This window comes from Spermophilus citellus, assembly GCF_964194105.1.
Source record: "Spermophilus citellus genome assembly, chromosome: 12".
Classification (NCBI taxonomy): Eukaryota; Metazoa; Chordata; class Mammalia; order Rodentia; family Sciuridae; genus Spermophilus; species Spermophilus citellus.
Genome location: NC_138198.1, coordinates 9,635,313 through 9,655,761, shown reverse-complemented (window position 1 = coordinate 9,655,761; position 20,449 = coordinate 9,635,313). Strand labels below are relative to the sequence as shown.

General features: G+C 34.0%; 1 protein-coding gene and 1 long non-coding RNA gene across 2 annotated transcripts in view; both read left to right on the top strand.

The window, feature by feature from the left end:
- Positions 1-20,449, top strand: part of LOC308631412 — a 114,819-nt gene that overhangs the window by 31,547 nt on the left and 62,823 nt on the right. The window lies entirely within an intron of this gene.
- The window catches only part of LOC308632029 (uncharacterized protein), a gene marked incomplete at its 3' end in the record, with an annotated part of 48,563 nt that overhangs the window by 27,474 nt on the left and 640 nt on the right, over positions 1-20,449 (top strand). Inside the window, exons 8-18 of the mRNA XM_081263686.1 lie at positions 1,870-1,942; positions 6,629-6,725; positions 8,819-8,917; positions 9,513-9,544; positions 9,641-9,713; positions 12,019-12,092; positions 13,515-13,608; positions 16,591-16,619; positions 16,705-16,783; positions 18,699-18,769; positions 20,142-20,235. Coding sequence (XP_081119812.1) covers positions 1,870-1,942; positions 6,629-6,725; positions 8,819-8,917; positions 9,513-9,544; positions 9,641-9,713; positions 12,019-12,092; positions 13,515-13,608; positions 16,591-16,619; positions 16,705-16,783; positions 18,699-18,769; positions 20,142-20,235 — 815 coding nt within the window. The remainder of the gene's footprint in view (positions 1-1,869; positions 1,943-6,628; positions 6,726-8,818; positions 8,918-9,512; positions 9,545-9,640; positions 9,714-12,018; positions 12,093-13,514; positions 13,609-16,590; positions 16,620-16,704; positions 16,784-18,698; positions 18,770-20,141; positions 20,236-20,449) is intronic.

Sequence of the window (20,449 nt, the reverse complement as noted above, 5' to 3'; positions counted from 1 at the left end):
TATTAATCCTTAGAGGACATTCTAATTTCTCTACTTCCTGATTTTCCAGGTAGTTTCTCTTCGATTACTACCCCTAACAATTTTATGAAGACTTTTACTTTTATATTTTTTTCCTTTTTTATGACTATAACCTTTTATTTAATTTCTATTTGTATTTTCTGTTTTGCTCTCTTTGAGTTTCTGTTTTATTTTGTCAATTGAATATTTTTTTTCTTTTGACAGATCAAAAGTTTAGAAATTTCAGAATTTTAAGGAATTTTAGAAACCTTCTAGTCTTTCAGCATGTGTTCTACATGCCAGCCAAATGATAGTTTTGAGGATGTACCTGAAACTTAAATATATTAAAGGGAGTTTTCTGGGTACAAACAATGACAACAATGAGATTTAAACTCCAGTTTCTTAATTCTGAGCTCAGTACATTTTCTGGTTATCATTTTTAAGGTGATTTTTTAAATAATAGATTGAAGATTGGCTATAGGAACCCAACTAGAGAGGACAAGACTAGAATTTTTAAGTGAACACAGTGGTAGAGGATCAAAATTTAACTAGTGAAGGAAAGGGCTATAAAAGTATTCACCCAGAGTAACAACACTGTGTTGGGTAGGAATAAGCATTTTAAAAAAGAGACCAAAATCTTAGGGTTTATGATTAGTTTGATGAGCACAAAACAGGAATGAAGGACACAGAATATTAAAAGCTCTCTATAAATGCATATTAATACAAAATTTAGAGGAAGTCTTAATAGCTTGTATTTTGCCTGCTTTCATCTCTGCGATGCAAGAATGGATTAGAGACTAGTGAAACAGACTGTGGAAATTGTTAGAATACATGAATCTGTGGCACAAAACAGGTTTTCATTCACCTTCACTTTCTTTCCAAATTGCTGATGTCCTTAAAATGTACATGTAGTGCTGGGCAAAGGAGTGATTGGCAGGGAAAGTTATTACAAAGCTTCAGTTGAGTAGTTGGAAAGGTATTGAGACAGGCCAATGATTGAGACTCCATTTAGTTTAACCTTGTGTCAGGAATCTGAATATTCAAGGATGTAGATTTCAAGTTTAGAGACTGCCACTGAGTTTTGCAGATGAGTGACTGGGAAATGGATTCCCAGAGGAAGGAGGGTATTTACATAATAGCTAGGGAAACAGAGGTACAAATACCAAGACTCTGCTTTTCTGGCAGTCTTTTCCCCTGGGTGTCTGAGTGCTTGTAAAGGTTTTAAAGGGCTTGCTAGTTTATGAGGACCTAAATAAAGTGAGACCTATACAGGAAAAATCAATTTTATAATTTATTTCAATGTTTCTGACAAAGGTATTCTAAATAACATATATATTCACTTTTTAACTTTCAATAATTTTTAAAGTTCCAGAGAATTCTGTGCATTATTTGTGGGTAGAGGGAATAAATAGTGTATTATTATTGGTGATTTTCATGCTGAAGAACAACATTGCTTAGTGTTTGACTCCTGGATATTCACAAGAGAGAACTGTGCCTCTTGTTATCTTGTCTTGTGTTTCCAGAGGTTTGTTTCAGTTCAGGTGAAAAAAAATGTCAGCCATTAATTGGGTTTTAAATTCAGCCTTTAAGACAGGCAATTTGCAAGAACAAATTATTGTCTGTTTCTGCTCATGTATTGGCTATTGCTCTGAATTGGAACTAAGAGTGCCTTAATATCTATATTGAATATTTTATAGATTCACAGCAGTAGAGTCAGAAAGAGGTGAACACAAGCTATTTTTTTAATTGGAGGTCATATTTTAATTAATCAATCAAGAAACCCCATTTAATAAGTTATACCTTTAATTAAACAGAGTTTATTTTAAAAAGAAAACTATTCACCATTTTTTGTTATACATTTTTGCTTTAAAGATCTATCAAAAAATCACACTCAGATGATTCCTTGTGTGCAATGGTTCGGGACAGCTATGAAGCTCCTATTAAGGTAAAGTGATCTTTTGTAAAAAACCTCATGTTCTTGCTCTGAATTTTGTGTTTTAAGATGTTAATGCTGAAAATTTAGCTATATTTTTTCTTATATTTTGTATGAATATTTGCTAAGAATCCATTTTAAAGAATTATGTTGATTTTTTTAAAAAAATGCTTTTTGTATCACTGTTCTCTCAAGTGCTTGGGGATCGTGGGGGCTGGAAGTAACAATGGGCTGTGAAATACATAGTGAAAGAAAAATTGCATTAGAAACAGCTTTCTAACTGTAGAGGAAATATAATATTTATTCAAGGATTTTTTGTATCAGTTTTCATTACTGTGGTTTTTAAATCATTCTTACATGACTTACAATACTCATGCCTAAATTAATTTTTATAAAATTGTGGAATTTCCCTGGTGCCTTTAGTTTGGAATATATAATATACATTGCACATAACTTTTCTTTTTTTACTTGGACCCTTGATATTTTGGTATCATAGCATTTGCGGAGACCTATATTCTCTATTTCTTTCCGTGGCTCCATATTTATACTAAAGTAATATTGGGAATTATGGCAACGCAGAAATCTAGAATTTGTATCTTAATACTTGTATTAAAATGGCTTGCATATCCATACTTTGAGTCTTTCCACTAAAAGTGACAGTAATTTTAAAAAAAACTATAAGTAAATAGCAGAAAGATTAGAAGAACAGAAGGAAGTACTAGGTCCTGAATTAGAACAAATTATATTCTATGCTTTTATAATTATATTCTAGTATATAACTTCTATTTTGACGTATAACTGAAAAGAACCAATAAAAATTCTAAAGAAATTTGAGGTAATGAAATTTTTTAAAAATTTACTCTTCATCTAATCAAAGAATAAATGGTGTGTGCAAAGTAATAACCAGTTCTGGAAGCAGAAACACTCAATAATTGTATGGTAATACTTTAGTTTCAGAATTGTTGTTTTTCCATTATAGTTTCTTAAAATATATAGATTCTATGTCAAATTTTGAAATTTCAAATTTTAGATGTTTCTGTATTTACTTACTTTAATGTTTATTGTAAAACACTACTATTTTTATGAACTATTCCAGGTTAGGAAATATATTTGCAAATATCCTGAAGAAGCTAAAATAAGGTTAAATGTAAACGATATCTTTTGTTTTTGAAATTACTTTAATTTTATTTCAGGTATGAAAAGCTAATGGATAAAATTTATTATTCATCTATTTTTATGTTGAACATTTCCACCTCTAGTTTTCCATGTGAGAGAAATATATGATACTTGTTTCCTGAGTCTGGCTTATATTATTTAACATTATGCTTCCCTGTTTTATTCATTTTCCTAAAATTAACTTAGTTTTGTTGTTCTCTATGCATAGAAATCTTTCTTGTTTATATATACCACATTTTCTTTATCCATTCTTTTATTAACTAGCATCTAGCCTGATTCTATAACTTGCCTAATATTAATAATGTCATGGCAAGATGGGCATATGTTTATCTCTAAAATAAGCTGACTTTAATATTTTCTGGTAAGTACTGAGTAGTATATTTGAATAATAAAGTAGTTCTATGTTCAGTTTTTGAGTAGCCTTCATATGAATTTCCATAGTGATATAGTAATTTATGTTCCTGCCATTCACATGTAAGAGGTTTTTCTCCTCATCTTCCAGTATTATTTGCCTTCTTGATGATTGCTTTTTTGAATGGTGGAAAATGGGAGCTTGATGTTGTTTTGATTTGCATATTCCCGATTGATAAAGATGTTATGGTTTTTTTTTTCCCTGAAGTGTTGGCCATTTGTATCTCTTATTTTGAGAACTAGCTGTGCATTTGCTCATTTATTGAAAACGTTTTTGTTTTTCTGGTGTTAAGATATTTGCATTAATATTTTTAGGATATTAATCCTCTGTCAGAAGAATAGCTGGCAAAGCTTTTCTCCATTTCTGGAGGCTACCACTTCTTACTGTTTTGTGTTTCACTTACTATGCAGGAATTTTTCAGTTTGATGCACCCTCTCTTATCCATTGTTGCTCTTATTTTCTGAGCTGTAGGGGGCTCTATTCAGGAAATTATTGCCTACATACTGAAGTGTTTTCCATATATTTTCTTCTAGTATTTGTAAACCTTCTAGTCTGGTACATATGTCTTTAGTCCTTTCTGAATAAACTCTTGTACAGTGTTAGAAAATAGGCATCTAGGTTTCTTCTTTTACATACGGATATCTAGTTTTTCCAACACTATTTCTAAAATGTTGTTTGTCTTTTCTCCAAAATATGTTTTTGGTGTCTTTGCCTAGTATCACATGACTGTACCCCTGGGTTTGCTCTCTGACTTCTTTTCTATCCATTGGTCTATGGGTCTTTCTTTACACCAGGACCATGGTTTTTATTACTATAGCTCTGTTTTATATTTTGAAATTGGGCATTGTGGTTTATCCATTGTTTCTCTTATGATCAGTATCACTTTGTCTAAGTATTTTTGTTTGTTTGTTTGTTTTTCTTCCATACAAATTTAGAAGTAGTTATTTCCCCCCCATTTCTGCAAACAATATCATTTGAATTTGAATGGGAATACATGGAATCTATAATTCATTAATGGTACTATGCCCATTTTCACAATATTAATTCTGCTTCTCTATGAACATAGCAGATCTTTTTTCTTCCTATTGTTTTCTTATTTTTTTTTCTTCAATGTGTAATTTTTCTTGAAGAGGTCATTCACTTTCTTGTTTAGGGTTATTCCTAGCTATTTTTAAAGTTATTTGAATGAGCTATTACTCTTGCTTTATTCTCTCTAGGTTTGCTATGGTATGTAGACAAACAGCTTATTTTTATATGTTTATTTTGTATCCTGTTACTCTGATGAATTCATTCATCAAAGTAGAATTTTCATAATATATTATTTATGTTCTTCTAAGAATAGGACTAAATCATTTGCATATAGAAATAATTTAACATTTTAACTTTCCTATTTGAATCCTTTTTATTTCTTTCTCTTTTTCTAAAATTTTAAGTACTGTGATTAGTGAGATTGGCAGCAATGAACATCCTGTGTATTTCCTGATTTTAGAGAAAATGTTCTTCATTTTACTATTGGCTTTGTATTTGGTATACTTCGTCTTTATTGTAATAAAATTCTCCTATTTCTAATCTCTCAGGGCTTTGTCATGAGGGCCATTGAATTTGTCAAAGGCTTTTCCTGCCGCTTCTTAAAAGATCATGTAATTTTGCTCTTGATTCTATATGTGATGTATTAGTTTTATTGATTTGCATGTATTGAATCATCCTGGATCAAAATCAGCTTTTATGGATTTTTTTTTTTTTTTTTGTATGTGACTAGAGTCTCAAACCAGGAGCATGGCACAAAGGAACCACATCCCCAGCATCTTTTATTGTTCACTTTGATAACAGGTCTCACTAAATTTCCCAGGCTGGCTTTGAAATTACAGTGTTCCTCAAACAACCTGATGCTTTTCTGAGAGTATAGACCTACACCACTATGCCTGATATGTATGTTATTTTGTAATGTGTTGTTGAATGTGGTTTGCAAAGATTTTATGAGAATTTTTATACTATGTTCCTCAAGGATATTGATATCTATTTTTTTCTTGTTCTGTCCAATCTTCACTTTTCCAGTCAGGGTAATACTTTTCAGAATTGCTTTGGAAGCATCTTTCCTTTGCTCTTAAATGTAATGGGGGATTAATATCAGTTCTTCTTTAAATATTTGATAAAATTTAGCCATGTATTCACCTCTGAACCTCTGGTCGATAAGGCTTTTTATTATTGCTTCAACCTAATTGCTTGTTATTGAGCTATGGTTTTCTCTATCTATTTGATTCAACATTTAATGACATATTTCATAAATATCACTTAGATCTATTTATCTTTTGATTTTATTCTTTAAAATAGTCTAAATTTTTCCCATTCATTGAAATATAAGTTTTCTAATAGTCTCTAGAGATCTTCTGGATTTCAGTGGTATCTGTTTTAATATTTCACTTTTTGTTTCTAGCTTTATTCATCTGTATCTTCTTTTTTCTTTTAGTTCCCTTGGCCAAGGGTTTATCAATTTTATTTACCATTTTAAAAACAAACTATTTGTTTCGTTATTACTATGTTTTTAAAAAAAATTATCTATTTTATAATTTTGGCTCTGACTTTAATTAATTCTTTTCTTGTATTGGTTTTAGAATTCATTTACTGAGGTTTTTCTTAGACCCTGGGATGCATTATGAGGTTTTTAAATTGAAATATCTTAGATTTTCAAATGGAGGTAGCCCTTAGTATAAACTGTCCTCATACAACTGCTTTTGGTAGATTAGTGGAGAGATATTGGAAGGGTTAGAAAATGTACTGGGCAGTAAGATTTGTCTAAATATATGCATTTCTGTATAAGTTATAATGAACACCATTATCTCATATATATATGATCCACAAACCTAGCCCTCGTGTTGATAGTTCTCTATTGTCCTTCTATCCTGGTTTTATAGAGTTAGTAGACAAATGAATATAATATTTGGCTGATTTGCAGAGTATATATAACACTGTGATATAAAATATTTCAATTTTTAATGTATACTTCTCTAGTTTTTAAATCTAATTTATTTCAAATCTGGAAAATTAAGTGTCTCCTTAGAATACTGATTAGGCAATCTTCATATAATTCATTAGTTGTTTAATTTTACCAGACAACTCTCGCTCAGATTCTTCCTCAGAATAGTGTTGGTCATTCATTTGGTGATGCACATCAAAGAGAAAAAGATGGTATAAATGGACATACAGAAGGTAAGAACCACTCATTATAAAATCATTGGATATAATGCATGTTTAAAACATGAGCACTAGTATGATTTAATAGTGGAAGAAATGAAAATAATAAATAGTATGGGAGTTGAAATAGTGTGTCTTATCAAGTTGCAACCACAGGGTAAGTTGGAGTGGTCCTAGAGGAGCTGAGTTATTAGTGCCAGACCTGCTGAAATTAGAGGAAAGTTGGGACATAAGAAAGGGGAGAGAAGAATTCGGAAATGAAGAATGAGAAAAGACTATAGACAACAACAACCAAAAAAAAAAAAAAAGAAAGAAAGAAAGAAAAAGAAAAAATAAGCAGATGCACATTGATGATGGCCTGATAAAACATTCCTTGGAAAGATTATGACTTCTGATACATCTACAAATTAGAGTACAAAATAGGGAGAATTTTAAATAGGTGAAATAAATGGCCAGGCACATGGTGCATGCCTATATTCCCAGTGGCTCTGGAGGCTGAAGACGGAGAAATAATTTTTATTTTAAAGCCAGCTCAGTAACTGAATGAGGCCCTCAGATATTCAGCAAAACCCTTTCTCTAAATAAAATATAAAAAGGGATGTGGATGTTGCTCAGTAGTTAGACACCCATGGGTTCAATCCCCAGTACCAATAACAAAATAACAAAGCAAAAAGAAACATCAAATAGGCCTGTTAAGTTAGAGGAATTGGTAGAAGATTAAGCATGCATAAGAACTCTCAAATTTTATTGAATCATATGTTGGGGACCATGTACAAAATGTATGTTCTGACTCAGCAGGTCTTTGGTTCTACATCCTGAATACATTCAAAGATGCTTCCAATGCTCCTTGATCCACAGACTACATTCTGATTTGCAAGAGCAGTTGAATGAATTGCCCTTTAGAAAATCTAAATTAAGAGCCATTGTGTCTTAGTTCATGGCATAACTATATTAAATTAGAGCATAAATCTTGCTTTGTTTTTGATTATGTCTGTTGGCAAAGGGGAAGAACAAATGGATGAAACATAGAAATTGTATTTTTTAAAATATTTTTTGTAGTTGTACACAATAACTTTATTTATTTATTTATTTATTTATTTATTTATTTATTTATTTATTTATTTTTATGTGGTGCTGAGGATGGAACCCAGAGCCTTGCACATGCAAGGCAAGCACTCTACCGCTGAGCCATAACCCAAGCCCCCAAATTGTATTTTTTTAAAGATTTTTTGAGTTGTAAATTGACACAATACCTTTATATTATTTATTTTATATAGTGCTGAGGATTCAACCCAGTACTTCACATGTGTTAGACAAGCGCCCTAAGACTGAGCCAAAACCCAGCTCCTAAAAATTGTATTTTTAAGATACAGTTACTGCATTGGGAAGAAAAAGTAGTGGGAATAATCTAAACAACAACAACAACAAAAAAAAAGAATCAAGACTACAGGTCTAGAGATAGCTTTTGAAAATCAAAGGGAGGGGTTAGTGAGGAGGGAATAAAATTAGCTAGGTAATTTTGAAGGTAATAATTAAGGAGACTGAGGTAATGCATTTCAGCTGGTTTCACTATATTTGCCTTCAAACAAAAGTGAGAGTTACTGGTCCAGAGATGGTTTTAAGCAGGGGAAACTGTTAGAATTGGGGCAACCAGCCACTTTAATTCCTTTGCTCCATAACTACCAAGTATAGGGATGTATTTATATCAGTATTTGAGATCAGAAACATAGCATTTAAGAAACATGGGGCATTTAAAACGACAATTAGTTTTTTTCTTTAATGAAACCATGGCTTTGGGCATGCTAGGAATGCACTCAATTACTCTGCCAAGTCCTTTTCTCTAAATAGCTAGTATTTTGATATGACAGATATTTTATGAAAATCTTTGAAAGTCTAAGAAGTTATATCAAACAAGGCTCATTTTGTAAACAGCAGACTCTTTAGGTTAATTTGTTGAATACCAAAGCTGTTATTTTTTGTATATATGCTAATGAATTTGAAATATAAAAGGTTTTTCATGTCTGATAATTCTTTTGCATTTCAGTTCACTTTTCCCCTTTGGATTACCATATATTAATATTTTATGCTTATTAAAAATTATTTATTAGATACAGTTCCTATGTCTTCTCAAATGAATGAATCAAGAAACTTTGAGTGGGTCAGACCAGAGGATACAGTAAAAGAAGATATAGCACTGTCCTCCATGGGTATGGAAAAATGATTATTATAATAAATGTATACCAAAGCTGATCATTTCTCAGAACTTTCCTCAATGCAAATGAATTATACTTTCCACTTGATGGTTATCACACTTTGGACTTACTACATTGTAGGACCAATGGAGGAACAGGATATACATACCTGTAATAAAGTTAATGAAATGATTGTGAGAGGCTACATTAAACATACCTGCTGTTAAATTATTTTGTTTATTTTATATATTTATGCCCCAAAGTTTCTCCTTTGCTCCTCTGATTAGATATTCCCATTCCCTCAATCAATCCGCACCTTTACTTGGTATGTGTGCATTCCCTATTATATTTGTGGTAATTGGAAATGTAATCTCACTTTTGAAAACTTAACTCTTTGCTTAATTAAACTAATATTGGATGTTTTTCTTCAATATATTTGAATCATGCTGCTGTACTCAACAAAAACCAGCAAACACAGAAGTCCAAATGTTAAAATATTATTTATCAAAGCTAACCCTTCGAACTTGACTCCATGTCAATTCAGCAGGAAGGTGTGGGTGATTTTGTCATATTCATGTTTTGTGGATTGTGTATCCCTTTTGCTTTTCAGTATTTCAGAATTTCACACATCCTGTTGTGCAGGTAATTATAAACTTCTATGTTTATCTTGAATTATTAACTGTGTATAGTATAAAATGTACAACACGTATTTAATATCTACTTTCCAAACCCATACAGCCTATCTTAGACAGGAGGTATTTTCTTCAAAAGAATACAGTGGGGACAACAGAAGAAAGGGTATGCAAATCAGGTAAAAAAAATATATATACATATACATACATACACACATACATACACATTCCAGTGTCTATATTGGCATACAAGTTTAAAATTATATCTTTAAAGTCACAACAAAATGATTTCTAAAAAAATCTTTATCTCAGACATTTTTAAAATTAAATTTCCCGGAATTCTTATACCTGTTAGGTGAATTATGAGGCTCTATTTTCCTCCAAAATTTTATAAAAACTTATTGCATAGCTGCCAATAATTTCCAAATCTTGGGAGATGAACATAAAAATATGTGTCTGAACCCAGAGATTAAGTATAGTGTGTGAAACAAGACCCAATCAAAATTTAATTTCAATTCTAATATAATACCCACTTTATTGAATAATCACATTGAACCCGTGTTGTACTTTATGCAGCTGTGGATTCTATGTCCTTCATCAGTTGTGATTATCTCTGTATTAAACCATACAAAGTATTATTGTGTATTCTTTATATTATTCATTTTCTATAAAACTAATAGAGTATTTTTAGGAAATTACTCTTTTATGATTTTTATTGACCCAGAGTTGTAAATTCAAAAATACTTACACAAACCACTTTATATATTCCCTCTTCATGCTTTTCTTTCTTTTTTTGTTTGCTTTTGTTTTTAGTTTACTTTTCAATGGTGGGGACTGAACACGGATACTTTGGCATGCTAAGCAGTGGCTCTGCCGCAAAGCTTTTTCTCTTATTCATTGGAAGGTTGGGTAAATCCAAGATTCAGAAAACTGACCCCCAAGCACTAAAATGAGTCCCGTAACATACAAAAATGAGAAATTCAAATATTACATGGTAAACCCAAAGAACTTAAACAGTTGGTGTGTTTTATTCTACATGTCATTTGAAACCTTGTGTAACAGTACAGAGCCTCTTATTCCAGAGACCCAGCATTGTCCTTTATTACTTAATGGAACTTCATTCTACACTGGTCCCAGAAAATGATATATCCTCTATTTTTCATGGAACATTTTTTCCATTCTGGCCTGCTTCCCTCTATTTGGCACTCCTGCCACCTTCTTATTCATTTCTGCTCATGCATATGCTCTCCACACTCATCCTATCTTCAGCATTTGGAGCCATCTAGCTACAACGCAAATGTGACTATGAACCTCTCTAGAAGATAAAAGGCCAGCTTTTAAAATTACCCAGAAATCTTTCATGCGTTCAGCCTAACACTTTATCCTTTCCCTTAATTTTACTGTCATCTTGATGGCTCCTCACCAATCCCTATATTTTCAGACAAATACTGACCCATTTAATGCTTCACTCTGTGTCTAGCTACAGCCTTTTAAGCTTCCCCCATTTTCTGCCTCTTACTGGTAACCTCATTCCTTTAGTCTCTGCTGAATCCTAGCTCTAGGAAAGCCATTATTCCTGCACCTTTTTACTCTGTTCTCATAGGGAACATAATAATTCTTGGTTCAAATAAACTGTTGATGCTAAGGTGATATAAAAGAGGTCTTCTCAAGTTCAGGAGCCGAAGGGCTAGACAGGGGAAGGAGTAATTTACAAGTCAACTGGTAGGTATCCAGTTGAACAGTGGCTGAAATGCTGAGACACCTCAAGGGGGTAAAAAGCAGTTTATGACAAGGAGATTGATAATCATGCAGGACTGAACAGACTAAGTCTTACAGAAGAACACATTTTTTTAGAGTAATGTAGAAAAATATTACATATGCAAGATGTTCATTGATAACAGTAGAGTCTAAGTCACTGTGGAAATGACTACTGATGAATAGTTGTTTTTAAAAGTTACTGTTACGGGGAAGAGAATACCAAATTGTGTGTATCCCCACATTTCTATAGTGTTTTTAAAATTTAATTCTGGCAAATTTTCATTCATCTTGAGTGGATATACCTTTGAGATATTCTGGTTTCTTAAACCTGGTGATACATAGTGTCTCCTCAGGTAGACGGTTGAAGTTTTATACCACTAAAAACATTCCCTGAAAAAAAATTCTCTGCTGGGTACAGTGGATCACCTCTAAACACAGCTATTGGGAGACTGAGACAAGAGCATGGCAGTCTCAGGCCAAAACAAACACTTTAGAGAGACCCAGTTTCCAAAAATAAACAAATATACAACTCTGGCAGAGCTCTTGCCAATGTTGCAATGTTCTAGGGTTAAATCACTGAGTACACACAAGTATACCCCACCAATAAACAGTTAAAGAGGTAATAGCACCTAAAATTCAAGCTTATTATTACTTTTTATTTTTGGCAGACTATCATTCTCTCTAAATGTTCTAAGTTGTTTACGTAAATCTACATACATTTTTCAGCTGAACCACTTTGGTTCTCATCATCTGAAGAAGAGGAGGAAGGTCTTGATGACACCAAAAATAAGCAGCCACAGGTGTGTTCACTCAGATATATTTTTTAAAACTTCTGATTTCTTACTGTATTCCTTGTTTTAAGAAAGTCAATATGGGCAAATTTGATTACCTTTCATAACAGTGGTTTGAAATATAAAGATGATAATTTAATATTGGAACCTAATAGAATTTAACTGGTTATGAATCTGAAAATAGCATTGAAATTCAGGATAACATGTAGATAAATATTATCCTTGTGATTCGGGCAGATTTTTTTTCTGAATATTATTTGGGTTTCTGTTTTTTTAACCCCTGAAAATGATGAAGAAGTTAAAATTAGTGGTTTTGCTAATAACCATTTTAATTAATGAACATATATAGTGGTGATGGTCATTGAGTATATTTATGGTAAAAGGTGGTCCTTCCCAGTGGCTCAGTTTTAGTTACATATAAACATGGAAAATCACACCCATCTCAGGTGCTCTGTGGGTGTCACAGGCAGAGTGAGTGAAAAGACACACATACATGCAGATCCTAATCAGACAGTAATTTCAGACTAGTTTTTCTCATACACTCAAATGTGCATAGCTCACACATCCAGCCCATGGATGGCTGGTGAAATCCTTGAATTTATTTACTATTCTAAAAGCCAAAATTCTAGGTTTCATTTGGTCTGAGGCTCTCTACGGTGCCTCTCCAGGTTTTCTTTTTTCCATAGCTGCTCTTTTTTTATCCAGAATGCACACAGGAGCCAATATGACTCAAGCTCTGAAAAATAGTCAGGAAGTGCTGTACATTTTTGTGCCGTCATTTTTCTTCATTGGTGTACTTTTTAGTTCTCTCTCAGAGGAACATGTTGTTTACTCTACCCAGATCCTGTGTGTTGCTTTCTAACAGTACCATAGGAACATTTCTTCACCCTACTTTGTCATTTTATTAAACTGGATTATCTCACAGTGAAACACTTACTATAAGCTCTTTAGATCCTGTGAGACTGTGATGACCAAAATGAGGCAAGTCCAATACAGTCTTATTCCTGCTCAATATCACATAATTCCAAATCTCTTATCACACTGAGTCTCATAAGTCTGATATTTAAAGCATGTATTGCAACATAATATGAATTATATTTCTCAAGAATGTTTAATTAAGTATTTAATGCATTCTCATCTTGTGGGGTTGTGATATATAGTTGTTTACACTCTTAGAATACATGCATTTATGTTATTAAATTTTCAGGGAATACCTTTTCTATGATTCCATCCTGCTTTTACCAAATCAGGAGCCATTGGAAGACAAGAGTTCAGCTTCATCTGAAGCACAAATTCTAGGTTGCCCTGTGGAAAATATGACTGTACTTATCTACATTTTAGTTAGCTGCTTTCAAGTCCAAAATTTGGGTGATGTCTAAAAGAGTGATAGTGAAGTTTTCATGTAGCTCATTGGGGTCCTTTATTTTGCAGGTATTTTCTGAGGGTGGTCCACAGATGTGCATTTCTCACTCATCTGGAGAGAAACATTATATAGCAAAAGAGAAAGCAGATGAACATGTCCATGGTAAGAACTACATACTCTACACGGTTCTTTGGACAGAATATTGATTTCTAACTTGAGTGCTGATTTATTCTAATACTTGGAAAAATGAACCTAGTAAACAGGTAATAATGAAAAAGTGAGAAAGATAATGAGTTGTCTCTCTTAAGACCAAAGTCCAGCAGCAGGTTATAGAGGGAGTGTCCCTCTTAGTTTCTATACAAGACATGCATAGATCATAGGGGAGTTGGAAAATGTAAAATAGAGAGGATAAGGGTGAATACACATTGGGAAAGGCAGAGAGAGTGAGTGCAGTGAGTAAATGAAGGAAAAAGAAGCCATGAAGGCTGATAAATTTCAGTCATGTACCAGAATAGAAAGACCACCTGTTCAAAATGTGGAAGGAAAATGGGAGTTTCCAGTTGTGCAAATGACTCAAGGTGTGAATATTTTTTCTCACCACTCATTTCTGAGTTGTCATTAGAAAGGAATTGACGTGTGAAGAACTGATCATGAAGAAAGGAAGTTTTTTTTTCTTTTTAAGTGAAATGTTCATAAATCCATGTGTCTGGTCACAAATTTATATAAAACAATATTGTAATTAAAACAAATAAAAAATAAAAATACCTATATCATAGACATTCTCGCCACTACCTGGGATGAAGCACAGATGGCAGAAACAGAAGTATGGGAAGTGGAAAAATGTGCAAATTGTTATGGACTGATACCTAAATTCATAGGTTTTTAAAATATTCTTTGGACAATTTGGAAAGGAGAAGGAAGAATAGACACTTGAGAAAAGCAGAGAGAATACAGTGAGCAAATGAAGGAGAAAGGACTTCTTCTCATCATTCAGGTTTGGGAACATCATTGGGTGGAAAACTGGCTCTATTATTGTAAGGCATTTGAAGGCAGGGAAATGAGAAGCAGACTAAGTGCAGACCCAGACTCTCAGACTCTAATAGATCATCTGTGGGGATCCCTATTCAAAATGTATACTCTGACTTACCTGGCCTGCACATCTATGTTTTCTTCCATGTAAGGTGATTCCAATGATCACTATCTGCCGGCCACCACGTAAAGAGGTCAGGAGAGGATTTCCTTTTAGCAAAACTAAATGCAGAGCCACTGGAACATCAAATGTAATAAAGTTATTTCATACATCTAGTTTTTATTCTGATCTTGTCTCTTGGCAAGTGATAAGAACTCAAAGTATAGAATTTATATTTCTTAGGTCTAATCCTTAAATTGGGAATTAAGAAAGAGTGGTGTACTTGGGTTGTAGCTCAGTGATAGAGTGCTTGCCTTGAATGCCTGAGGCACTGGTTTATCCTCAGCAACACATATAAATAAATAAATAAATGAATAAAGACATTGTGTCCATCTACAACTAAAAAAAAAGAAAAAGAAAGAGTGGGGATAATTCATAGACAAAATGGAAAATATAAAGAATCAAGACCAGAGATCAAGATGTTGCTTTTGAAAAGTTCCTGGGAAGGAGAAATGTGGAAGAAACAAAATAAGTTAGCTGGGGAATCTTGGAGGGAATGAAGGGGAAACTGAGAGCATGCAATTCAGGGGCTATCAGTACATCTATCTTTCCACAATATGTGAGAGACTGTAACTTGTCCATCATTTGAATCATGAGGGGCTTGTAAGTTGGGGAAAGATTCCAGCCATGACCATCTTTTCTCCATACCTATCATACATACTGCTTGCTGTGGTTTAAATTGAGTCATTCTGAGGAGCAAAATTACATTTCAGAATCATTCGTGATTTTTAATGACAGCTCTACTCTTTCTCTTCTTTCCTCCCTTCCTTCCTTCCTTCCTTCCCTCCTTCCTTCCTTCCTTCCTTCTTTCCTTCCTTCCATCCTTCTTTTCTTTCTACTCCCTTACCTCCCTCTCTTTTTTCCTTACATAATTACTTTCTGTATTTCTTTCCTATTTGCCTAAAAATAAAATTTTGATCATGGGCATTCTAGAAATTCACTTCATTACTGAGCTACATCCTCATCCTTCAAAAGCTAATTATAATTTTTTGATAGGCCTGGCCTTTTGTGAATACACTTAAAACACTGGCAAGTCATACCAAACCAAACTCATTTGCAAACAGAACTCTTTATACAGTTTACTCTTTGAATACCCAAAATCTTTGTCATATATGCGTGTGTTTGTGTGTGTAATAATATATTATTGTTATCAGATAAAGCTGTGCTCTTCCATTTCAACTTTCCCTTTAAATTTTTATGTCTCAAAAGTTTAAACCAATTAACCTTTATTTCTTAGATGTAGAAACTATCTGTTCTCACACAAGGGGATCATGAAAATCTAATCTGTTTAAACCAGAGAATACAGGAATAGAGGATGCACAAGAGGAACCAGCATCCCACCTGAATATAAGAAACAAATAATAGATGTCATAGCTTTCAGTGTCAAAATATGTATATCAACTGACTCCTTCAGATATCTTTGTTGAGAAATGAACCTAACGTTTCCCTGGGATCTGAACACAGCTTTGGCCTTACTAAACAAAAATGAAAGGACAAATGCAGTAAATATCTACATACTTAAAATTATAAAGATTAAATCTTTTCAATAGTATTTCAGTAAGATAGGTTCTATGGCTTGTTTTTGTTTTGACTTCACCTTTGCCATTGAATCTCTTAGGGACCTTCTTTGCTTCTCCACTAGAGGATTGTTGGATTCTCCATCAATCTGTATCTTTGCATTGGTATATGTTTCCTTGTCTGTTTTATTTATGGTCATTGGACAGATAATCTCAGGTTTGTGAAATGAACAGCATGTTTCACAAAACCTATTCACAAAATTCCTTTACTCACATGATTGTTGTCAGCCAAACCAGCCAGCACAGAAACCCAGGAGATAGCATAATTTTTAGCACAGCTGAACCATGGACCTCAGATGTATGTGGAGGCATCTGTAATGCATGAGTTGTTTTGTCCTCTTCAACTTTGCTTGATTATATACCCCTTTTGTTTTTCAGCCTCTAGGGATTCATCTGATTTCAGAAAGGTAATTAAATTTCTATATTTATTCTAAATTATTAACTTTGTAGTCAATGAAAAATACACTCTTTATGTACTATCTTCTTTCTAAGCGCACTGATCCCATCACAATAAAAGAGGCGCTTCCACGGAAAGGATTAGGCAAGGTGAAAGAAAAGACAGTCAAATTGGGTAAGTTTTGCATTACAACACTCCAGGGGACACAATGTTAAAACACTTGAAATGCTACCAGTGTTCCCACATGTAAGGTGGTTTTCCCAAAGAGGTGGGAGGATTTTCCTCACAATGTCATCAGTAGTCACAGAAAATGATCTCTCCTCTGTGTTTCTGGGAATATCCCCTCAATTCTGAATTGTTTCCCCTACATATCATACTATTACATTCTCCCTATTTCCAGCCTTTGGAGTGAACTAGCTACCATGCAGATGTCACCATAAGCATCTCTTTAGAATGTGAAAGGTCAACCTTCTGAAATTTCTTAGAAATATTTCCCGACATGAGCCAAGCCTCATTCTGTATCTTTATACCTTTCCTCTGCCTCAACTGTCCTCTGGCATTAGGCCTCACCTATCCCTTTATTCTGAGACAAATCCTGACCTATTTCATACTTTTCTCTGTGTGGGCCTACAGAATTTCATGCTCTCACCATCTCCTGCTCTCTGGCTACTCACCTCTCACCTGTCTTTTTGAGGGGTGAGTAGCCAGAAAAAACACCATCCCTGGGGGCACATCTTCTCTGCCTTCTTAGGTCATTTTCTCTGACACTTCAGCTGGTCACATTAGCTTCCAGACACATAGGTTCCCCTTTGCCCTTCTCACCGGAGTCACATGGGTATAGTCTAGCCTGCACCAGTTTTTTCTTCCTTCCATCAGGCACAACCTAGGTCCCTTGATAGGCACTTCCAGGATCCTCATGTGCGTGTGTGTGTGTGTGTGTGTGTGTGTGTGTGTGTGTTGTTTAGAGGAACTGAATCAAAGAAATTACTGTTGCAGTCTTTCCGAGGATGGCTATGGCTTCAGCACTCCCATCACCCATTGAGAGAAGAGCATGCTTTTTAAGCACCAGTGCATAGTGCACCTTTTGGTCAGATCAGTTTAAGCAATATTTTTTTTAATTGGTTGTTCAAAACATTACATAGTTCTTGATATATCCTATTTCACACTTTGATTCAAGTGGGTTATGAACTCCCATTTTTACCCCGTAGATGTGACTCTGACTCTGTAAGCAATATTTTTGATCTCAGGTTTCTCCTTAGCAGGGCACATCGTGGTACAACTTAGAATGCAACTTCCTCTTCTCTCTCCCCCTTTGTCTGAGGCAGATCTGCATGCAGGTTGTAGGCTTTTTTTGTTTATGGTACACAGATTCCTGAATCTCTGGACTTTTTCAGTGTTCAGAAATTTTAGGGATTTGAATAAAATCCCTCTTTCACTCACTTTGCTGAGAAGCTCTTCACCCACTCTTTGGTCTCCATGCAATAGTGCCGCTTAGAATGCAGCTTACTCTATACTAACATTTTCCCAGAACCAGCCCTTCTTTCCATGTGTATTTTCAAGCTTGTTTCTTAGCAAATTTCATTGATCTTGAGTAGACAAATCTTGGCAATATGGTTTGCACTGAACCTTGTATCCTGTCATGTCTATAAGATGTGTGTTGAGGATTTGGATCAAGAAAAAATACTCCCTGAGAACTCAATGTTTGTTGGGTGCAAATGGGTACATCTTCATTCACAACTACTTGGAAGTCCAAGCCTTGAAGGATGGCTGTATTCAGTCCACTCAGAGGACTCCAGTTGCCAATTAAAGTGGCCATGGGATAGAACTAAATGGTAGAGTATTTGACAAGAACGCATAAGTTTGTGGGTCTACTCCCAAGGTGTATACACAAAGAAAGAGAAAGAAAAAAGAAAAACTGTGGAAAGTTGAAACCAGTAATTATTCACCAAATATTAAACTTAATTGGAAATCATATTTGGGAATATTAAGTTGTTTTGGTGTTACAATTATCCTTTTCTATTTGGATTGATGTTCACGCTTTCTAATGCAGTTCTAAGGAATGTGAGTAAATGTATTCATTTATCAGCAGAGACCCATTTTGACATGACTTCAGAAGAAGAGGACAAAAGTTTTGATGACGCTCAATGTACCCAGTCTCAGGTATGTCAACATATAAAGCATTTCTTCCTGTTTCTTTTTCTTCTTGTTTTTCTTTCTTGAGGAAAGTAAAGGAGGCCAAATGAAAATACCTTTTAAATAGTCTTTTGGAATCCAGGCATTATATATTACTAATTACATCTAAAACCACTCTGAACTGGTTAGAATCTGAAAATAGCATTAGTAGTCCTGTCAACTTATAGCTAAATTTACTATGTAATGGAGGCAAAACAATTCTAAATGTTGCTTGTGCTTCCACTTGCATAAACATTTTGAAAAATAAAAAGTTGAGACTAAATTTGAGACTGACGAATAACCACCTGGGTTATGAATGGTAATGGTCACTGACTGCATTCATGTGAAAGGGTGATGTTGTCACAGGCTCAAAATTCTAGTGAAAATCAGTAGTTATTTGCTACAAGTTGAAATATATTAACTTTACATCCTGGTTAATGTTTATTTGTTATTTTTTGTTTATTTTTATTGATTTTTTAAAAAATAAATGACAGCAGAATGCATTATAATTCTTACTACACATATATAGCACAATTTTTTATATCTCTGGTTGTGTATACAGTATGTTGATGAAATTTCTGTCTTCTTACATGTATTAAACAATTTTTCTGTGGTGACCTTTTCATTTTGTTTCTCATCCTTGCAGAAAATTCAGTCAATATGTTGAATAATTTTATCAAAATGTCTTAGTATATTAAAGAAATGTATTTGTGTGCATTAATGGGGGAATGATGGAATTTAGAGATGCTATCTCATCTTTTTTCTCACATTGCCAACATTCCTGGTGTGAGATTTAGCACACATCTAGATTTATTTTATTTGGCTGGCATATGTAGGTCCTTGGGTTTACAGCTTTCCCTTTGGGGTGTATCCTGGGCAGGGGCCATATCTCAGTGTCAGATCCCCAACTGAACACCTAAGTCTCATATTTTCAAACAAAAACTTTGTTAGTTCATTGTTTAAAAAGTGTAATCCTATTTAATATGAAACATACTCCTCAAAATTCTTTAAAATAAGACTTGAAAGCCTTCTCACATTTGATGGTGAATGCAAAGTCGGATGAGTTACAATGAATATCATTCCTCCCATCCTTTGGGGTGTGTACACCTTTGTTAGCACGTTGTCAAGGAATGCCTTTTCTATGACATCCACCCTGCTTTTACCAAATCAGGAGCCATTGGAAGATAAGTGTTCAGCTTCATCTGGAGCACAATGCTAAGACACCCTATGGAAAGTATGACTGCTCAGTCTGTAGTTATCTACATGTTAGTTAGCTGCTTTCAAGACCAAAATTTGGGTGATGTCTAAAAGAGTGATAGTGAAGTCTTCATGCAGCTCATTGGGGTCCTTTATTTTACAGGTATATTCTGAGGATCATCCACAGATGCGTGTTTCTCACTCATCTGGAGAGAAACATCATAAAGCAAAAGAGAAAGAAGATGGACATGTCCATGGTAAGAACAACATATTCTACACAGTTCTTTGGATAGAATATTGATTTATAACATGAGTGCTGATGTATTCTAATACTGGGAGAAATGAACCTAGTAAACAGGGAATAAAGAAAAAGCAAGAAAGATAAAGAGTTGTCTCTCTCAAGACCAAAGTCCAGCAGCAGGTTATAGTGGGAGTGTCCCTCTTAGTTTCTGTACAAGACAAGTATAGAGC